Source organism: Halichoeres trimaculatus, unplaced genomic scaffold, assembly GCF_033239565.1.
Source record: "Halichoeres trimaculatus isolate MK-OKI-2021-1 unplaced genomic scaffold, fHalTri1.1 fHalTri1_scaffold_10, whole genome shotgun sequence".
NCBI lineage: Eukaryota > Metazoa > Chordata > Actinopteri > Labriformes > Labridae > Halichoeres > Halichoeres trimaculatus.
The window spans coordinates 9,301,060-9,323,729 of NW_027437187.1; the positions used below are offsets into that span (position 1 = coordinate 9,301,060).

General features: G+C 40.7%; 1 protein-coding gene across 1 annotated transcript; it reads left to right on the forward strand.

Moving 5' to 3' along the window:
- Nucleotides 1-1,211: 1,211 nt before the first annotated feature.
- Nucleotides 1,212-17,734, forward strand: mlycd (malonyl-CoA decarboxylase). The gene is made up of 5 exons (XM_074677666.1): nt 1,212-1,814; nt 5,645-5,757; nt 5,922-6,078; nt 6,470-6,622; nt 16,490-17,734. The coding sequence occupies exons 1-5, from the start codon at nt 1,269-1,271 to the stop codon at nt 17,033-17,035; spliced, it is 1,515 nt and encodes a 504-aa protein (XP_074533767.1). The 5' UTR covers nt 1,212-1,268; the 3' UTR covers nt 17,036-17,734.
- The last annotated feature ends 4,936 nt before the right edge of the window (nt 17,735-22,670 follow it).

Below are 22,670 nucleotides of genomic sequence, written 5' to 3' on the forward strand. Positions count from 1 at the left end.
AAGGCAAGGGAACGCGGGAACATCTTATATCATCGCTAAAGAAAGACAACAAAACATGAAAGATCATAACAACCACGTGTAGATTGTTGATGCACTTTTGTACAACAGTTGTTTGACAAATTGCTGCAATAAATAGACCTCTTTTGACATATCTGTTGTATCCACATATAATATAACCTACTGCAAACATCAAAAAGTAGTGGAGAATGGATTTATTGAGCTGAAGGTAAAGGGAGCTGAGTGGTAACACTGAGGCCCCCTGGGGTGAGCTGCAGATGATGAATCCTTTTTCCTGCATTTTCAAAGGCAGGATGAAGATGCACCAATCAGACAAAAAAGAGAACAGTGCAGTAGCTGTATGATGGGGTGCAAAAAATTTAAACTACTAGCACGACAATATCTAGAACAAAGCCTACAAAACGGGGGTACAGATTCACAACAAATGCCTAGAGCAGCAAGCAAAGCAAGCAATGCTTTATAAAACAAATCAGCTGCAGTGTTGTCACTTTTACACTGTCCCTCTACTCTGGCTTCAGACATCAGCAGGTACAGAATGCTCTGTGAGAATAAATAACCTCTATCTGAACTGTCTGTGCTGTGTGGTCAACCATTCTTAACCACCTTAAAGTATGCACAGCAGTATTTCAGTGCAGCAAGGTCAGAATTAACAACATGCCGGATACAGAAAGAGGTGTCAGTGTAGTCATTTTATTTTGCATTTTTACCATTGGAAGTCATGGCTTGGTGAAAATCAACAGCATGAAAACAAAATCAAATAATTTAGTATACAGCAAGATGAAATGAGGCCAGCAAACACTTATCCTTGACTCAAATTTGTTTATTTGAACAAAATGCCCACTGATTACCACATTTTACAACAGTCTTAACAATCAGCTGATAAGAATAAAAAATATTCAGGCACTATTGAAAACAATAATAAAAGAAGAAAAGAAAAAAAACTGTGCAAGACATTTTTGAAATATTTGCCAAATAAAAAGGTTTCATCTTTAGAAGTAGAATGTTTCTAAAACGTGTATGTCTCTAAATCTGTCATAGGACAGATGTAAAGGTTGAAATCTACATTTAACTTTTTCATAGTACAGATGCGTCAGATACAAAACTAATATAATAATCATATACTCTGTTCTGTATGTGTGACTTGTTGCTTCATCAGTGGTACTGGCCCTTTAAGGAACCCGGAAACGGTTTCTCCCTGCGTGTTTTTGTGGTCACGGGTTCCTCACTAGCAGCTGAGCTCCCTCCTGGCGATGATATCCCACCCAGTGATTTGGGCTTTTCGCAGCAGTGCGAGGTGCTGGAAACATCGGACTCTACTGAGAATAGCTCCGTGGGCCTCGGACGTTAGCGGTTGGCGTTGCTACTCCTCCCCGATTCGTGGCGGTGTCACGGGCATGGATGAGATCCTGGCGAGGGTCGTTGCACCTTTACCTACATACGAGACGAGAGACAAGTCCCCTCCTCCCCCTGAGTCTAACAGTTTGGAGTTTATGCTCTTCTACAGCAGCCTCAACAAAGAAAGCAAAGTCGATGTCTTGACCAAGCTGTCACGGGACTTTGGAGTGGATCACAAAAGCGTGTCAGAGTTCGCGCTGAAGCTGCTGGACACTCAGCTACGAGACCTGGCGACTATTTTACAGGTTGAAGACAGGCTGCGGTACAACCTGACTCCCCGATATAAACAGTTACTCAACCATATAAGCAGGGTTGAGGGTGGAGTGAAGTTTCTGGTGGATCTCCGAGCTGATGTACTTGAAATAATTGCCTCCAAAGGAAACGACAGTCCTCATATCAGGGTAAAACGTTGTTTATTTTTTTCTACGGGTGCCTGCATGAGTCAAGCAGAGCCTTTCGCGTACACGCGTCTGGCCCTGTTATGTAACCCTGGATATTTATCTCTTAAACTAAGTTTCTGCTTGATATGAAACAGTAGGGAGTGTGTGGTTGCTTACACAACTATCCCCCTCTGCTTTGAGCCCACTATCCTCTCTGACCCCGCTCACATGGTGTAACATTGCATAGCAACTTGAGTGGCTGATACCTTTGCCCCACTTTACCCTCTCTCCGTAACATGAGGAAGTTATTAGGATTTCTCTTTTTTTCTCCTGCATATTTTATTCCTTGCAGGAAGATCAGCCACTCTTAAAGAAACGTATTATTATTATTATTATTATTATTATTATTATTATTATTATTATTATTATTACTATTTGGGGAGTGTACTTATGGGTTTCCTTGGTGGTGCAGATCATCTTACAGTACCTTTTTTACAGCTTCTCTGCTTTGTAGCTTCAAAAATAAAACATCTAAAAGGCTCTTTGACAGCTTGCACTTGCAGAATATTATAACTCATAAAAAGAACATTAGGAATGAAATTTTAAGTGGATGAAAACATAAGAAAAGTTAGCTTCTTCAACTTTTCTATTATGCAGACACTGCTCTTATGCACTTCCCTTCTCTTTCTTTTTTCAAGGCTATTTTTTGAAGGGAAGATAACCTTTCCCATGTCTTGTACCATGTAGTTTAGTCATTCATGTTCTCTCAGATATAATGACAATGATCAGTACAGACTGCAGGTCTGAAACTGTTGGAGTTTGGCTGCACCCCCTTCAATAAGAGCGAAGCAATCTCAAGTTGCGAGCTTTCTGTCAGTGTAATTCTATGCTTTTTTTCCCCTACAGAATGTACTTTCCTCACATGTGCACAAAGCAGACTGAAAGCACTGACTTGATTTTGGCTCTACTTCGTCCTGTAACTTCTGCTTCAATTCTTAATAGTACAGCTGCTGGAGACATGATGATTTTTGCACTTTTATCACTATGAGACACATTTTCTTCACTGGGATATGAATATATAGCTTCAAATGAAAAAGAAAAAAAGATTGTAGTGCAATGTTCAATTTGATGGAATCCAAGGTGGCTGATACTGAAAAAAATAGTAAAAGAAAACTCAGAGATGGGAATCAATATGTCAAACCTTTAGGATTCAGATCTGATAAACAAGGTTTAACAACTAAACCAAAACAACTAAAACTAAACAGGATTTATTAATTCTTAATTTTATCAACGCTGTGGAGCTTAACTAATAAAACAGAATAGTAGATGTTTGTGTTTTCTTATTCTCGATATGTCTAAACTTAATGAGTTGCATAACAGAAAGTATTATGTGTTTGTCACAGGCCACCAGCTGCTTTTCATTTGGATTACATCAACAGTAATAGAAGCAGCCCACAGTTATTATTAGATGTGATCATAAGCCTCAAAATTTACTGCTTGAGTCTTTGATTTTGAACTGGATAGCAGACATTTAGATTTCCAGCAAATAGTGCCAGTTTTATATTTCTAAACTTAGTAGATAAAGTGTGTTCACTTGTTTGAGTGAACTTAAACTGCCCTGCAAGGGGTCAGTCAAGGCCATTAGCATATATAATATAACACAAACTGTTTTTAGTTTTGGACACAAGTATTGATGGCTCACACTTAATATGATATCCACAAACCATAACTGTATAATTTCTCATTGGCTTCTCTCCCTTCCACAAAATCTATTTCCTTCTTTCTGAGAAGTAGTTCAGATGAATTTAATCCCAATAATCAGGGCACACTGAGATGTTTGTGCCTTACAAAGGCCTGAGCTAGCTGAAGCGCCCACCTAGGCACCAACTGCTGACCACCTTCATCTTGCAGGTTCACATCTTGTTGTTGCTAGATTGATTGTGCTAAAAATCAGAAAAGGTTAGGACACGTTGGAGGCTTTTAGTTCTTACATTGATAGCCTATGCAGACTGGAAGAGGGGGAAACATCTAATGTACCTAAAAGTTAGGTGCTGAAAAGTGACATTTGTGGAAAATTCTGAAGTAGTGAACATTTGGAATACACAAAGTCTCCAGGAGCATGACTTTGAAATGTGTACAAACTTAACTGCTAATGTTCACCTATCCAAGAAATGTGCAAAGATGAAACTCTAATTTGCATCATACACTGTCAAAGAGCGTCAGAGAGGCTATTTTTTACACACACACACAGACCATGAGGCTGACAAGTGGCATGCAGCCTACCAGAGGAAAGGCATTGGCGCACTATGAGTATGACTTGTAAACACTTTGGCAGTCTGCGGTCATTTGGCCCTGGGTAGACAGAATGTTCTTTCCAGGCACAGTAGTCTCCATTGCTCTGTTTGATGGCAATATAACCGCTCAAGGTAGCGGGGGCTCCATCAGCACACACTATTAGCGCTTCACTGCATTGATACAGCTCCAGTGTCAAAGAGTGTTGCTTATTTTACTTCTAATGGAGTGCAGGATTCTCCTCTTTTCCTTCACCTCCATTCCTCGGCCTTTCTCCTAACCCCAGGCTTCAGATACTCGTCCGCTCCGTTTCAAAAGGCTCCATCTTCGGCTAGGTCAATGGAATACACATCTCGGTGTGTCCTTCCTTTTGTGTGGGTGAGAATTGGCTACCCAAGGCAGCAGCTGCACACTCAGAGGTTGTTGATGTGGTGCTTTTTCCACAGAAACGCTGTGCTGGAATAAGTGACCATCGTAGATTACTCTCCTCAGGCAGCTGGTGAAGGTGCACAAGCACACGTCTCTACACACAGACACACGCATTTTCTATCACACGGAGAAGTGATGGAAGTTTTGCTAAAGTTTTCTTTCACTTTTGCAGAGTTAGTTTTGATTTGCTTGTCAATTTACAGAATCTTCCAGCGTGAAACCTCTCACCCATAGAGCTGAATAATGCAACGCTTGTTACATATTTGTGGAGATGAATTTCAAATTTGTTAGTTCGAGTTTTGAAAGTTGCTCACGGAGAGTATCTGCCATCGGCTTATAAACCCCCCACTGTATTTGAGCTTGTTTGTACTTGCTATGATTATGACTGACAAGCTGGCAATAAAGTAAGCCTGAAGTGAAGCTGTCCTATGGAACTGCCAATAAAAGCAGTTTTTATGTGTTTGAGTGAGCTTGTGTGCGTGCACCTTGTGCGTTTGTTTGTGTGTTTGCTAGAGATTTGCTTTAAATAAAGTCTGACCTTTGCAGGAGGACAGGCCTGCTTTCAAATGGCAAGTTGTTTATTGAAGTGCCTCCTCCACACCCATCGCAAGCTCAAACAAATCACTACTCATAATGTGAAAACATTCAAACAGCATACAGACACCCAGGGGAGCACACAACCCCACGCACACTGTGCAAGGTGCTGGTATGGAATTGTTGATTGCCTACAGAAAAATTTAAGCCGCTCTGCTGTCACTCATAAGAGAAGGAGTCTCAATAAAAAGGGCTGTGAAGCGGTGAAGACGATGTGTTTATTCAGTTTTTTCACAGTCCCATAAAAGCTGGAATGTCTAAGAACACTTTATGGTCTTCATCTGTTTGAAATGATAGAAAAATGATGAGAATAACTTCTGTGAGGAAATTCTTTGCTGTAACTTCAAAAAGCATGACCTTGCCTTTCTAAATCTCTATAAGCATTTAATTTATTTGTACAATATATAAATGTGCCCTTAACTGTAACTAAGGGCACAAACTGCTCTTCTGCTTTTGTGATTCAGCGAGACCAGCAGTCAATAATTACCAGCTGCATATGGATGTTTATCCTAAAGTCTCATCTTTTTCTCTGTCAGGAGCTGAATGGCACGCTGAAGAGTTTGCTGTCTGAGTGGTTCTCCGTGGGTCTGCTTCGACTGGAGAGGATCACATGGCAGTCCCCCTGTGAGATCCTGCAGAAGATCAGCCAGTAAGGACCTAGATCTCTCCCTTATTTCTTTCTCATGCTCTTTTTCATTCTGTCTGATAGGTTTTCTGGATGTTTCAAAAAGACTTGTTTACCAGCACATTTAGATGGAGGTGTAAATTCTGACGAGCTGACTCTAGTGCAGCTAATTTTTATTTCTCTCCCAGGTATGAGGCAGTACACCCTGTACGGAACTGGACTGACCTGAAGCGCAGAGTGGGGCCGTACCGCCGTTGTTATGCCTTCACCCACGCCGCCATGCCAGGAGAGCCACTGGTTGTTCTACATGTGGCTCTTACAGAAGACATCTCTGATAACATTCAGGTCAGGAGCAATAGCTGCAGGCGTTTGTATTGCTTTGTCTGACTTAACTATACCTGGGAGGTTGGTTTAACTCCTGGGATTTACTATTTTGTTCCTCCTCTAAGCTGACAAATGGATTGTGTGAAAAACAATACAGAGACCTTTAAACTGCACGGCCCCCTGGGAACAACCTCTCCTGCACTGACCTTCTTTATTGTTTTCAGGGAGGAAAAGGTGGTTTTGACAACACTGAAATTTGAAAATAGACCAGTGTGTAAGAGTGCAACATTTTTACAGTTTTGCTCCAACCACTCTATAATACAGACTCCTTTAGCTGCAGCTTTGTAGCAAAGACTGAGGATGTGACTGGACAAAGAGGAGTAATGCAGAATCTCTCTTTTTTTTATCTTAGAGTATCGTCCGGGAGTTTGCCACTCTTGAATCTGAGGAGGATGTGAACAAGATAAATGCAGCGATTTTCTACTCCATCTCCTCTACCCAGGCCGGCCTGCAAGGGGTGGAGCTGGGAAACTACCTCATCAAGAGGGTGGTGAGAAAACTACAGGTGAGAGTTGGTGGGATGCAGCAATGAAATGATCCAGGGAGCGCCTCATTACAAAAACTGAAAAATCCTCACCAAGTGTTTGTCCTATTTTTAGCACAAATTAGATTTAATATTTGTGTCATTTACGTAATTAGTCTATAAAATGCCTATTAAAAGATATTGAGACACAGAATGATGCCTGAATTGCCTGTGAAGAGTATAAATCTGCACATTGTAATAGAAATAACAATAAAAATAATAATAATTATTATTATTATTGTGATTATTATTATTAAAGCTTGCTTAGATTTCAGTCTTTGCAGTACGGTTTAGTTCAGTGGTTCTATTAAAGTACTTATGCCAGGGGTGGCCAACCTGCGGCTCGTGAGCCACATGTGGCTCTTTGATCCATTCATAAAAATTTATTTATTAAGTTATGAGTAGCGGTGTGCCAATCAATCTAAAATATTGATATACTGATGCCATCGTGGGATCAGTATTGATCAATATTTGGGTGTACAGATTGATACTTAAGTTTCAGTTTCTTTTCTCTAGTAGGAATTTAAACACACCTACAAACACAACAAATCTCGCTTTGAAAATTGGAAACGTATTAATTTTCATTTAATGTCATTTTGTTAATGTCTAAAGAAATGAGAAAAGAGGAAGTGTGTTTGTAAGACCATGTGTGTGATGTGGCTCTCTGTAGTACCACAGTAATTTGCGTGGCTCTTGGACTCTGACTGGTTGGCCACCCCTGCCTTATGCAAAGAGGCTGAATCCTGGAATCCAGCAAGCAGGGTCCAAATCCAACCTGCAGCTCTTTGTTGCTGGTCATTCCTCTTTTCCTAATTTCTCACTCTATCTGTTCTCCTATCTTTTTAATTGAGGCATCAATATAAATAAAAGAGAGAAATATAGGTGATGAAGGTTTTTTTGGTGACAGTGGAATTAACTGCCAAGATACAAATTCAAAAATAAAAATGTATTCATAATGAGACTTGTTAAAAAAGAAATTTAACAGCTATTGGGATAAATTGCAGATATGTATAAATAACACTTTTATAGCATAAAGAGCTTTGTTTATCAACTGTGGCACACAGTCACACAGCGCTGCAATACATTATATGAAATGACTCTACAAAATACTTAGAACATCAAATACAACCATCTGAAATTGACAGAACTACTGTGAAAAGGGGAGAAGAGAATGTTGTAATGGGTAAAATTATACTTAAATTGGTCATTAGAGTAGCATTCTGTGTTTTTTGATTGTTTCATTTTAAAGTAAAGTCAATTTCCGTTTATAACAGCAGATCCTCTCTAATAAATTAAGTTGTTTTGTCCATGTAGTAAAAAACACATTTGTCCTTGCCTCTACATAGATACATTGGTCTTCCTTCAGCCTACCAACTCTGACAATGTGGAAGTTACAAAAGCCTTTTGCTTGTATTTGAAGCCCACTAGCTGAGGAAACCGAGCTTTTACAAGATGGTTTGAATTGGCTCCTGTGGTGATGTGAGGAGTGATTTACAAAACCACTTCAACACCTGAAGCAACACGACCACCTTCCACCTTCCTGTTGTGATTGCTTTGGTGTTGCAGAGTCAAACTGTCAGAGGTTAGAAGCAGGCACACCAACTTCTCTGATGGTTGCAAAAAAAAACTTGCATGTCTGCAACCAGACCCAGGGGACCGACAAAGACAGGGGTTTCTTTGTGTTTTTAAAAACAACACTGCAAAAACTGTGTTGTGCTATCAGAGCATCATCATCCCCTTAACCAAAATAGTCTCTAAAGGCTTTTTAGGACAGCTTGATAAATGGGAGTTTTAAAAAATCTGATCAGATTAGAGATGAAACAGGATTTGTCCCAGAAATGTGTTGAATGTGGGAGTTAAAAGACAAATCCTGATCAAACAGATTCCTGGTTGGGGTGCTGGATCCAACACTGACACGGTCTGTGACAAACTCCTGGAGTTTGCTCAGTTTGAATTCTGTGAAGATTTAGGTGTTTTATGCAGCATCCAGTCTTAACAGGAAGCCTTTCCACCACCCTGTCTCCTTTAAGACAAACTCACCACACATGCTTTTGCTACAGTGAGATTCTGGGTCATAGGTGTAGCACTCTGACGCCTTTTCTTCGAGGGGGGCCTTTGTTTTGGTGCTTTTCTGCCTCTGCATCCATCTTCACCAGTCTTCCAGCTCAGTATCATCTTATTATGACAATCAGCGACTCCTGCAGAGCTCCTCATCTCCTCCCCTGTGGTGTAGCTGCTAAAAGTGTTGTTTGTCTCCTCCTCTGTATCAGCACGTCGCTCTGAATGACTCACTCATTGGGTTTAATTAAAAGCATACAGCAGCCTTCAGGTGAGGCCCAGCAGGCACAGCGTCCTCCCATCCAAGCTCATAGCTGTGACGCACAAGATTGTTGTTTGATTGCTCTCCAAAAGTTTTTATTCTTATTTAAGCAGCAGAGCTGAATCCTACATCTCCCACTTGTTTAAGCACTTGCTGCATGTGTACACATAAAAACAAAGCTGCAGCCACCAGACAGGCAGTAATGAAATCTCATCCATCCCTCTCAATAAGCGCAGAAGAGCCCTCCATGTTGGGCCACTCCAGCGAGCACTTGTAAAATGATTTGAGCGTTGAATGAAACATCAAAAGCACTTTACACAGCAGATGGGAAAAAGCTCTTTATAGTGTATCTTAAAATCAGGTTTCAGAGCGTTACGCTGCCTCCTCTCTACTTAATCACATGATAAGACTATTTTGATTGCCAGAAGCTTTTCACTCATTGGCATTTTTATTAATATCAACACACAGTTCATGGAAGGAACATATTGTTTTGCCTTTTTGTTTTTACATTTTGAATATAGCAGGTTATATGGCACTGTGTTGTAAGAGCCTTACAGGTGGGGGGTGAGGTTTTCATCAAGAGGTCTTCTAGTTTTACATGTTACTATCCTCTTTTGTAAACGTTTCTTTCGAATGCAAATATCTGTAGCAGTTTATTTTAGAGGTCTGCAAATTTCATCACACTTAGGTAATAATTAGAGTTAGGAAATTAGCACCTAACTTCTTTAAAATTATGTCCAAATTTATTGTCACAAGTCAGAATTGGTAGGTTATTGTTTTTTCCAGTTTCTTTGAAATTCGCTCCAAATTGCAAGGTGAAGATGTGACGATTAGCAAATAATTAATTTGAAACTAAATCACAACCCACCAAAAAGAAGTAGTAGTTTTAGAAGTATCCCAATATTTCTGCGTTTTCCAGGGGAGCAGGTGATAAATAGCTGCTTAGTTCTTGAAGTTAGGTTCATTGTTTCCTCTGATAATTACCTCTGAAATGTTAAGTGAATAATTCAATTTCCCAATAAGCAGTTGATAGTTAACTATCTGTTATTTAATTTCACCAAGTTCTTTAGTACCCAGTGTGTTGATATGCATAATTGAGATCACATGCAAAATGATAAACCTTCATGATTAGGCCTATAATGTTTTACATGATCCAACTGAAGGCTTCAGATGGGATTATCACCAAGAGTGGGGCTGTAAACTGGCCTTACCTGATTATAAGTGAAGTTATGTGCTAATTTTCACTGAATTCTTGTAAAATTTCGGGGGTAATTTCAAAGAAATAAGAATAAACTTTGTCTAATTATTATCTCAGTGGAGATGATTTCATAAAAATTATTCATTTAAACAGCGTAAAACAAGTGTTTCAGCTGGTTACAGATCATTATCACCCTACACAGACAAGTGAAAGCATTAGCATATGTCGAGATTTTTGGCATGTTAGTGTTTTTTTACTGTAACATCTGAAGCTGTTAGCTGACTTTGAATTAATCCTCTTTGGATTTAAACCTCAGTTTTATTCTTTGTTTATCCACTTATTGATGTTTTTAACAATTTTACCCAGAGCTTGTATTGATAGGGGTGGGTAAAATATTGATAAATTGATGCATCAAAGTATTTCCTCGCCCAACTCAATATTGATTCAGCAAATCCTCGAAATTGATTCATCTCCTGGCAAATGGGGGGGGTGGGGGGGTGGGGGTGGGGGGGGTGGGTGGGGGGGGGGGGGTGTGCGCGTGTTATTTGCATTGTATGGACGAGGGCCACGAGAGACCGAACAACAACAAAAATGGCAGCCAAAGCAGTAGCAGCAGCGTAAGCCAGATCCTTCAGCTTTTAAGCCTGACATTTGGGTTGTTTTATTGCTCGAAAACATGAAGTGACATACCACTTGTTAACATAGGGCATGAAAATTGATAATCAAAGCATTTAAATCAACATCAAATCTATAAGAATTCAGTGAGAATTCAGTAAGAATTCAGTGAAAATTAGCACATAACTTTACTTATAATCAAATCTCAACCTAAAGACTCTAAATCGAATTGAATCGAATCAAATTAAAACAAAACGAAACGAATCGAATCGAAACTACACGAATCGCGTCATAGGTTCTTAGCAATACCCAGCCCTACTTATGGGCAATGATTGCCTGGTGGCATTCCAATCTAGTCCAAACCAACTTTTTTGATAAGCACTTTAAAACAACCACTGTTGACCAAAGTGCTGTACGGGAGAATAAATGAATATAATATTTTGCAACATAAGCTAAAAGAGCACTACATGTAGGATACAGAAAAATATAAAAACATAAAACAAAAGTAAAATAAAAAAAACAAACAAACAAGCAAAAAAAAGCATTGACATTTGCCCTGTTCCCACTAAGCAATTCAGGTTGGTTCATCTCAGTATGGCACACATTTTATAGTGTTTCCATCGACTAATCCAGGGACAGGTCCCCATATTACTGAGACAAACTGTCCCACTTTTTGAAACCCTCTGTTGAGATGCCAGACATACCGATCCAGAGCTACAGCACTGCAGCCTGTTGAATGGTCGAAATAATCATCACTTACTGTGCGACAGCAGCCTTATTTCTCCTCACAGCACACAGCCTTCTCTGAAAGAAAACTTGACTGCGCTTTGTAATAAAGAGCCACATTGAAATCACAAAGAAAAAATTGCTGGATGTAGTGGCAGATCCTTCCAGAGTATTTAAAAAGCCACCTGAATGAGAGGAGCCCTAACTGCTGTCCTGACATGTGTGTCCACTTTACTTTCCCAAAAAACTCACAGATCTATGTTTGGTGGTCCATTTATTCGATAGATGCAAGCTCCACAATTCATCATCCTTTTCTTTAAAGCAGCTTATGAGTCCAACCTAACAAAAGCTCATGACCCAGCATTTCAAATAGATCTAATTAAATCTATAAATTAACATAAACAACCTGCTTAATTATTTTAAACTTATATTTACATGAATTTGACCTACAATGAATCATATGGAGTAAAAATTGAAGTAAATTTGCTGAAGTGTGAAAATCTTTAAAATGAACTTGAAATGGCCTCTACACCTGATGTCTCCCATTGTTGCTCTTTGTTTACCGTGTTGCCTTTTTCCTCTTTGTTGGATTTAATAGCTAGGTACACTGTGTTGCACTGCTATGGCGTCACATTATTATGTCACTGATCCAGCTACTGGCATCCTACTCACATGCCACCTACCCAGAGGGAGCACAATTGGCTATGGAAATGCAAACTCAGGCTTTACCGATTCAACCCGTACCAAACTATACTGATCCATGCTGGACTGCCTGGTGGAAACGGGGCTATTGTAAAGTATAACAATGTGTTGTTGGCTTACTTATGGTAACTTACTCTGTTGTCTTCTATAATCTGAGCCAGGGAGAGCATATAGATGTTAAATAGAAGAGGCCCCAGGATGGAACCTTAGGGGACTCCACTTGTAACTTTTGTCTGCTCATATGTAAAGTTGCCTTTTGACTTATATGATCTCTGTCCTTTAGATAAGGTTCAAGTTGAGTGTTGTGCCAGAAAGTCCCACAAAATTCTCTTGTTGGGTCAGTCGTATGTGCTGGTTGGCTGTGTCAGAGCAGCCGTAAGCCCCGTTTCCACCAAGCGGTTCAGTTCGGTTCGTCTCGGCACAGCACGCACTTTACGGCATTTCCACTGAGTGATCCGGGGACAGATCCCCAGAAAAGACGAGCCGTCCCACTTTTTGGGACCCTTCTGTAGGGGTGCCAGGCTAAACCGATCCGATCTCGGAAGGAAGAGGTAAAACACTGCAGACTGTTGATTGGACGAAAGAATCGTCAGTTACCATTTATTGTATTTTGTAACAAAGAGCCATATGGTACTCACTAGAGGACAAAATGCTGCGTGTTTTCCATCATTGCTCTTTGTTTACTGCGTCACGTTTTTCTTCTTTGTTGGATTTATTAGCGGGGTACACTGTGTCACGCTGTTATGGAGTCACACTATTTATACTATACTATGTTACTAATGCGGCTGTCGGCATCCAGTTTACACTCCGCCTACCAAGAGGGGGCACAGTTGGCTGTGGAAATGCAAACAGGACCGGGCTTAACCGAGCCAACCCGTACCAGACTGTACTGATCGAACCTGGACAGCTCGGTGAAAACAGGGCTATGGTTTTAGGAAAGACTTTGGCTGTAGCCAAATTATGAGCTTACCCTTGATATGGCTCTTTCACTGTAGATGTCTGTTTGGCTAACTGACAGAGACACACTGCAGTTAAACGGTGGCCTGGGATTGTATTAACAAACCAGAGCCCTGCTTTTTGGAAATGTTACGACCTTAATATTGCTCTAAACTGTGCCATAAAACAGAAATTTGGTGACCTCGCAGTCTTCACATAATTTGACCTTTCTGCTGCTGCTGCTTTTTGGCAGCTGTAAAGCTGCATTAAGTACTGCCCAGAAATGTAACTCCTCTGTGTGACTTCTGTAACTTTTCACTAAATCTTGAATGTAAATACCCCACGAGTGCAATTATCCTCCATGAGCCTTCAGGGAGTCAAACTTCTGACCTTGACAGAGTAAGTACAGATCTCTGCATTGAAGACCTCAGAATAAGCACAGCACAGAGGCATTATGCAGCAGCTCCACTGTCTGACAGAGCATTACCTCCCGTAAAGGTGAAGAGAGGAGCAGCCAGCCACAGAGGGACCACTGTAATGATGGATGGATGATAGAGTGGAAAAGAAAAGGTCACAGTCGTGATTTAAGGTGAAAGGAGGAGGTCTTGCTTGTCTTTGTAGATTGGACCCTGGAGCACAGTTCTGGCACTTGTCCATTTTTTTCCTCCATCCTCTCTCTCCTCTCACATTTCACCTTTCCTACTGCCCCTGTCTTCATTTCCACAACCTCTATTTACTTTTAAACCTTAGCTGACACTCGACATGGGGAACAAGTTGGAGAGATCAGGATGATAAGGATTCAAGAGATTGGGGGGAAACACAAAGATAGAGGTAGCAGTAAATGGGAAATGAGAGGGCTTTATTTCAAGTCAAGAAGGTTAAAATCAAGGTGGCAGTTTCAGAGCAAGGCACTCAGGCAGCCCAGGGTCAGGAGCTGTCTGACACCTCCTCTCTCATCACAGCATTTGACTCACAGGTCAGACACCGGGACGGGAAGACATGAGGGGAGAGGATTTTGGCAAGAGGAGAGGACTGAGCGAAGACACTTTGGATTGTGTGTGTGGGTGGTGGAGACGAGGCATGGTGTAACAGCACAAAAGAGAAGCAGTCTTCTAGAGGTGAGAGTGCAAGGGACGGGGTAGGAGAAGAAGGTGAGAATCGGAGGAAACAAAGGAAACAAAGGAGGATCCATCTATGAGGCAGGATTGTGAAGCAGTGGAGTTGATTTGTATACTGCTCTTCTCCTAAAGGCCCAAACAGCAGCTTGCACATAAACATGGAAATTGAGTTTTGAGTTGTGAAACTTTGAGTTTTGATCTCCGGTCTCCTCTGCTGCAGAGCTGGTGCCCTTTGAATTCTGGAGAGGATCAAATCTCTGCTGCCTCTCATCTGTGTTCTTCTCCTTTCGTGTATTCTATTTTTGTGTTGTCTTTTTGTCTGTCTCTTGTCAAGCAGGATGTGGGAGGTTGATATTATTCTGTGTGAAGTGTCTGCATGCATGCTAATCGTTTTTATTTTGAGCACTGGAAAAATTTGAACCATTTCATATTTTTAAATCAAGTATAGAATTTAAAATAGCATTTTTGTCTTTTTTATTGTGATCATTTATAATTGCCCAAAATCTCACAGTCCTTCTGGCTGTATTTGTCGCATGGCGATGCACACTGCACACCCCAGCTCCATCTCTTTCATCATCCAGATCATGACCTCTCACTTCGCATTCTGAGCTCCATCTCTGCCTCTGGATAATCTGACTAATCACTTTGCGTGAAAACATAATCCTCACCTTCAGTTGCGTCAGGTTTGCCTCGTTTATCTCAAACATGTGATGAAAACCATCCAAAATCCAATCAGGCCAGCTGCGCGCTGACACAAAGCAGCTGCACCATCATGTTAAAGTGACATAAGAGAGCCTTTCATTGTCGATACATAGAGTCAGTGTCACTGAGTCACAATGGGAAATGTATGTTCTGCTGCCAGCTACACAATGTGAGGAACCTTATTTTATTTCTCGGTTGTCTGAGTTCTACGGAGTTAGAGCACTGACAGTAAGATTTTGTATTGAAAAAGAAACTTGGTATCGTAAAATGTTGAATTAAAAAAAAATATTAAAAAAGTCTCTTTTTTTGAGGATTTTTTATATGATGTGTTTTTTAATATATATTTTTTTAATATTGGGATTATGTTTTTCCCTTTTTATTTTTTTAGCATCACTGGTTTTTAGTTTCAATTCTCTTTCTTTTTCAGTTTCAAATTACTGACAGTGTTTTTACATGGAGGGAATGGGTGGGGGCTGGGGGCGGGGCTTGGAGCAATAGTGACCTCGCCCGATCCTAAAGATACCAACCCAGAGTAACAGACTTGCTGGCGGTTTGGGAGTTCGAGGTGAACATGTATCCATAACTTTCCAGTGTACTATCACAGCCGCAGGGGCAACAAGTTGCTAGTTGCCAACAGAGGCCGCTCTCCTCTCCTGAAAACCTAGAAGCGCGTTCTCACGCTCCAAGCCCAGCCCCAACCCTCACCTGTCCCCTCCATGTCAAAACCATAGAATGTATAAAACAAGGACGAAGCTTTCGCGATGTCACCCGTCTGTTCCTGAAACCATGAAATGAAGCCAATTCATGTACACAGCCGCATTTGCTATGACGCCGGCTGTGAGCCGGTGGTCACGTGACCTGAGCTGTACCTCTGATTGGAAAATTAAACAATGCGAATAACTTTTCAACCGCAGATAGAAAAAAATTCACTCACCGTACAGTGTGTGCCGATAGTAAAATCAGCATTTTAAACCCAAGCTATTTGTTGAACCAGATTGTAAATGTGCTTTTTAATGCCATAAAAGTCCATGTTTATGGCTGGGTGTGTACATGACTTCTGGTCTTTCTGCAGCCAGACTCGAGGATTCTCAAAGAACAGCAACTTTTAGCACTTCCACATAGGCTTAATTTTTACTGACCTGATGTTGCCCTTTGGATAAAACACTGCCAGTAAGTTAAAACTGAAAAAAAGAGACTGACTAAAAGCCAGTGTCACTTTAAAAAAAGGTGTTATAAAACATATCTAAATACTGGCGTTGAAAAACACATCATAACATAAAAAGTCCTCAAAAATTATTGTCTTTTTTTATGTCTGTCAATGCCAATCCTTGTTTCAGATTCACTTTAACTTTTTCTACAATGCCAAGTTTCTTTTTCAATGCCAAATCTTGCTGTCAGTGTTCTGACTCCATAGAGTTCCTTTTGAAAACTTAGTGCGAGAAAAGCTGCCATTGTTTTGACATTATGCTACCGTAAACAGGTGTGTGTTCATTGGTTAATCGCCCCTCTTCTTTTCCCCTCATGTCTTCCAGAGTGAGTTCCCTCACATGAGCCAGTTCTCCAGCCTGTCTCCAATCCCAGGCTTCTCCGCCTGGCTCCAGGGCCACCTGAGCCAGTATAAGAAGGAGAGCCGGGGCTTTGACCTCCTTTCTGAGCAGGAGTGGAAGGAGGTGGAGCAGGCCACAGACTCATCCCCAGGAGTCCCCGCCATCGAGGCGCTACGCAAGCTGATTAGCACCAGTGAGTGGGTGCACTCAGAGCGTCTATCCCGCGTCCTTGAACCCGCCCTGATGCGTCTGTGTGCCTGGTACCTGTACGGAGAGAAGAGGCGGGGCTATGCTCTCAACCCAGTGGCCAACTTTCACCTGCAAAATGGCGCGACTATGTGGCGGCTTAATTGGCATGCCGATACTAGCCCGAGGGGTGTTGCGAACTCCTGCGGTATCATGGTGAACTATCGCTACTTCCTGAATGAGACTTCCACAAACAGCGCTCTGTACCTGCAGAATAAATCCATCACAGCGTCAGAGCAGGTGCTGGGGCTGGTGAGCCAGTTCCAGAAGAACAGCAAACTGTGAGGCCAGGACACACTCCTCACACCTCGGCTTTGTTAGATTGCACTTAATTTCATTGATATGTTGACTTCATTATGTTTAATTTATTTTTAATTTACCTGTTTGGTTAGATGAACAGAACGGCTTTGGAGTAGACTATTAGAGACTTTAACATTTATAATTGAAACGATGACATCTCTCATGTAATGCGTCCTCCCTCCTCCTGTCTGCAGTGCATCGGTTAGACTATCTGCATCATTAGGTCTCCGGCTGAAGCTGTTGATAATGTGTAAGTGCTTTGCAGGCTGAGAGACTGTGGCTAATGAAGCACGAGGCATCTATCAATGCTATGCCATGTTCCTGGATAACAGTGTGTGTAATGGTGAAGCAGGAGCAATGAGAGCACACAGCTACTGGAATAAATGATGCTGAGATTCTTTCATTTGGCTGCACACACTCACTGCTCGCATGTTGGAGACAGTGGCAGAGGGTTGCTTTTGTGTTGCTGGGTTTATAAACACCTGATGTTAAGTTGTGAATCTTCTCCTAAGCTTAGAGCAAAATGTCACAGAACCACAGACTGAATATTTGATATTAAAAAAAAAAAAAAAAAAACTAAACAGTTATTTTTTTCCTGCTGTTTATCATGACTGCACTGAAGTGGAGCCTCCTGGGATCTAAAATCAGGGGGATTTTTAGATTATCACACTTTCACACTCACACACATACACACACATACACACACACACACACACACACAAACATACACACACACACAAACAGCAGCCTCTCCAGAGAACCGTCACTGATGCTCTAACTGCTCTGTACAGGTGCCAAGCAGGGCTCATATCAGCCCACGTCCCATTGTTGTGAAATAATATATCACAGCAAGTTGACTGTGAAATTACATTTTATCTCTCTGAGGAGCCAAACTTTCGTTTCATTTTTTTACCCTCTCTGTCTCTCCCCCCTCACACCCTGTGTCCTAGAAACTAATGGAGTGAGAAATAAAGTTAAAGTAAATGGTGAGATTGATGGTGTTCAGCTGTGCAGAGGGGAGGAGGAGGAGGAGGATAAAGAAGCATAAAAAGGACAGTTGTTTAAAGGATGCCCTTCACAGACACTGAAGAGACCAGAGACAATAAGAGACCCTTTCCCCTCTGTGTGAAGATGTGTGTGTGTGGGGGACAGAGATCAGAGATGCCGTCTCTCAGTAAAGGTTGGTATAAGTTGCTATGGAAACAAAACAATCTCCACACCTGCTGGCTGTAGCGACGGCTTGTTTTGAGTCACCCCTTCTCAAGAGGTGACCAGAGAACAGTTTGACTTTAAGTGTCCAGCAGCTTTTAATTATAGACTTTTGGAAGATTTAATATGCAGCACAGGAAAATAATGACTTTTCCAAAGCTATCAGTCAGGTATTAGTTCCCAAAGGACGATGAAGAAAAATAACTCGCACAGAGAGCAGGAACAGCACTGTAATCTGATTTATGAACACATCAGGTCCTGTTTAATAAAATCACACAAGCCTCCTCTGTGAAGGCTTCAGAGGACAGCGCTGCAGAACTATCTCATGGGAAAGTTTAATTGTTTTAAAATGGTAAAGTGCTAATCAAGTCTCTTTCTCGTGTGTTAAACGGAGCTAATTTGGAAAAGGCCAGTTCAAAGAAGTGGAACTGGAACATGTTATTACAAGAAATCTCACAGTGACAAAGGCAGTGTTTGATTTCATTAATAATCTGTGATCAAACAGGAGGGAAATTGGATATCTGTGTCAGAGCTTCCTTTGTAGGCAAATACAGAAGACAGCATTCTGATCACTCTCAGCTTCCACATCTGAGCCGTGTGTACTCAGACTAGTCTCCATTTGTATGCAATCAGATTACAGTTTTGTCACTTTCCAGCCAAGCACATGTTCAGAATGGATTCACAGCCAAGTTCAATACCGCGTGGCCCCGTCGTATGACATGTCTCAGGTCCAATACTTTCTAAAAATCAGCAAAAGACCTGATTAAAATTGATTCTGCAGCAGGAAGTCACGCCTGACCTAAAAATAATTCAGTAATTTAAAGAATCCGTTCATTACTTTTGGAGATGAGGAGTACATGTATGTGTGGCGATGGTGCATTTCTTGTCCCCAGTTTGGAGGAGATTGCCTTACGAATGGAGCTAATCCATTTGTCACAGTGTCCAGAGAGCTCGCCATGACATTTCCATATTCTCAATCATTCAGACACAGATTGAGATATAAAAGTATTTTGTCCTTCTTTGTACTGTTAGTGTAAGAGGCTAAACCACAGATAAACTTTGATTTGATTTTCTTTCTTTCTTTCTTTCTTTCTTTCTTTCTTTCTTTCTTTCTTTCTTTCTTTCATTTATCCTTTTTTCTTTTATCCTTTTTATGTTCTTTCTTTAATCTTTTTTCCGTTCTTTCCGTTCTTTCCGTTCTTTCTTTCTTTCTTTCTTTCTTTCTTTCTTTCTTTCTTTCTTTCTTTCTTTCTTTCTTTCTTTCAACACCAAAAAAAAACACAGTAAACTATTTAAAAGCCTTTTTTTGTTCATCCCAAATGGCAGAGGTGGGAGAGAGTCATACATTTTTTTGTAAGTCTCAAGTAGGTCTCAAGTCCTTAAACCCAAGTCTTGAGTCAAATCTCAAGTAAAGACGCGCAAGTCCAAGTTGAGTCTCAAGTAAAGAGAAGACAAGTCAAGTCTGAAGTCATAGGCTTGTTAAAATTTTCGAGTCCTTTCAAGCCATAAGCACTTTTTTTTACCAAATAATATGTAACAAATAATCCATCAAATTTGACCAGTACGATTAATGTGTTTTAAGGTGCTTTATTTTTTCAGATAAAATGTGACCAGCGTTACAGAACTTGATGACAGAAAAAGAGTGCTGGCATAGCATTCAGAAAACAATGAGTGCTGAGTGCTGCAACAACAAATGAACTTTTGAAAATGTGGTCATTTTGTGATGTGATAATTCATTTTAACTCATCTATTGTGTGTGTGTGTGTGCTGAGTGTGTGTATATATGCAGGGTGTGTAAGTGGATATATAGGGTTGGTGTGTGTAAGTGAAGATGTTGGACTGGTTAACATTAGGTTTTAGGTGTTATTACCAGTTCTTAACCTTAAGTTATGTGTTAAACTTTCAACCTTACTGAAAATTTCAAGTATTTTCAAGTCATCACGCTAAAGTCAGAGTCAAGTCCTGAGTCACTGTCAAAGTCCAAGTCGAGTTGCAAGTCTTTGATAATATTGTCAAGTCCAAAGTCATCAAAATTGTGACTTGAGTCTGACTCGAGTCTAAGTCACATGACTCAAGTCCACACTTCTGCCAAATGGTATGAGTAGTGTTAAATGGTGTATACAATGTTAAATAAATCAAAAACACACACTCTTTCCTTCATTTCCCAGTACAACTGACGGAAAGATAACCATTACAGAGCTGTGACTGAAAAATCTCTGGCAACAACAAGCGTGTCTGCAGACATGCATCACTGTGTCCTCTGGAAACACTTCTGTTGTGTTGCAGCACGTTTTTCTAATGTGTGGTGTTGTGGTTTTTGCAGCGTGTTTTCTAAACATGTGTTGTCAAATTGATGAAGATGTTTTCTTAATTATCTTGTGTTTTGTGTTTTTGCTGTGAGCTTTCAGGGCTACTCATAGTAGCTCATAGTCTTGCCCCTGGACCACTGACTGAGAGGCAGGAGCAGGAGGAGCAGCAGCAGAAGAAGTAGAAGGAGCAGCAGAAGCAGCAGCAGTAGAAAGAGAAGCGACGTCATAAAGATGTATGCTAACCACTAGCATATTAATGCAATTTCAGATGCCCCCCCAAAAAAAGTTTGTACATCCAGATATCCAGAACAGTGTTTTCCAGTTAATAAAAATGAATGATCGCAAAGGGCTGAAGTTCATCCAGCCATCATTTGATGAGGGGCAGGGTACACCCTGGACAGGTCACCAGGGACCAACATGTGAAGACAGACAGTTCTGTACCTGTGCACTCTGACCATGCCACTGACAGAACACTGATTTCGAGGAAAAAAACAAACTGTAAAACCAATTGAATCCTACCAAGATTACAGCCCCATATTTGATTAACAAAAGTTAAGCAAAAACAAAAAAACAAACAAACAAACAAACAAAAAAGGGGGGGAGGGGGATAACCACTTTAAATTGTTTGTGTTCCACCCAGGCACTCAGTACTGTGAGATGCTTGTTACAGAGAAAACGAGATCTGAGACTTCAGGTTACTCTTGATAAAGCTTTATTAGATCAAGTAAAAGAAGTGGATATAGCCTTGGGATCTGAAAAGTGAAGCTAATGCCCACCCTGCCTTAAATCTGTTCTTTCTAAAAGCTGCCAGACAAATCCACTGTTAGCACAAAGAGCTCTCGAGACAATGAGCCAACCTCCTACTTCACTTAAAACCACAGTAAAAATGCCCCTGATGAGTTTATGGCCTGAGAGGCTCATTCAGAGTCTCCTTCAATACAACATGATATTATTTCATACTGGTGCATCTAAGTGTCTGTAAAAATCAGACAAGACTACCAGACAGGCTAATCAGTGACAGGACTCGGTGTATGCAGTTATTTTAAAGTCTAAATCTGCTGCACACGGTACGAGTTATACCAACTATAACTTCACACTGCCAGAAGTATCTTTTAAATTAGTACATTTTCTACTCTGGAGATTCTCATTGAGTGTCACATTTTACTGTTTTCCAAAAAGCAGGATAAGATTTGAAGGGTGACCACTTACATTCCATAAACAAAAATGAGCAAGACATGCAGCTTTGTTAACAGCCACAACACACAGGAATGGTTATTCTCAGGATGAGGGCAAGGTTTACTTGCTAGTGTCACCAATAACCAACACGACGATAGGTGACAGACAAAATTTTTCACATTTTACCAGATAATCTGACCTCACACACCACAAAAAACACCACATTTGTCGTTTCAATCTGTAACATCTCATGGACTAAGTTATAAAGCTGGTGATAAGTTTTGTGAAACATGCTCCTGTTTTGCTTAATGATTGCTATGATGAGTGCTCAGCATCTCTGCTCACAGCTGCTAACAGAGCTCAAACCCGTCCACATAAAGGCTGGATATTTAGCTTCCTACCAGCATAATGTAAGATAAACTAATGATAAATGTGATGCGGTTTTCATTACTTACAACAACCCAGCCAGCCTGAGCAATCTAAAGACCCTCATCCACACAAACTCATCTCTGTCTTTATAACTAACCTCTGACAGTACCTGATTCATGCCCCAAGTGTTATATTGATACCAAAGTCAAATTAATTTTAAAGTAGGTTGCCGAGCTGTTTGACTAAGCTCCTGTGTTTGTGAATTCAGTGGGTTTTTTTCTAAGATTAATTTGCCCAATAGTCACTCCTTCCGTCCCCCTAAAAAAGTATAACAACTTATTTGCATACAAGCAAACAGCACTTGGACACAGAAACACTTTAAAATGTGCAGTATACTTTTGGTTGCAACCCTTTGCATGCACTTTGTGGATTAGGATTTTTCTCATTAGCACAGATAAAGCATTAAAAAGGATGTACAATCCCTCTATGAGCAATGCCAAAAGATTTATTTCCATTCAGTGTTTAATTAATTCTTCACCAAGATCTTTCATTGATGA

Bases quoted from the DNA above. Each gene is read 5' to 3' on its own strand.
- mlycd (XM_074677666.1), top strand. From the start codon at position 1,269: ATGATATCCCACCCAGTGATTTGGGCTTTTCGCAGCAGTGCGAGGTGC. The intron at 5,758-5,921 runs GTAAGGACCTAG...TTTCTCTCCCAG, and splicing joins ATCCTGCAGAAGATCAGCCA to GTATGAGGCAGTACACCCTG. The intron at 6,623-16,489 runs GTGAGAGTTGGT...CATGTCTTCCAG, and splicing joins GGGTGGTGAGAAAACTACAG to AGTGAGTTCCCTCACATGAG.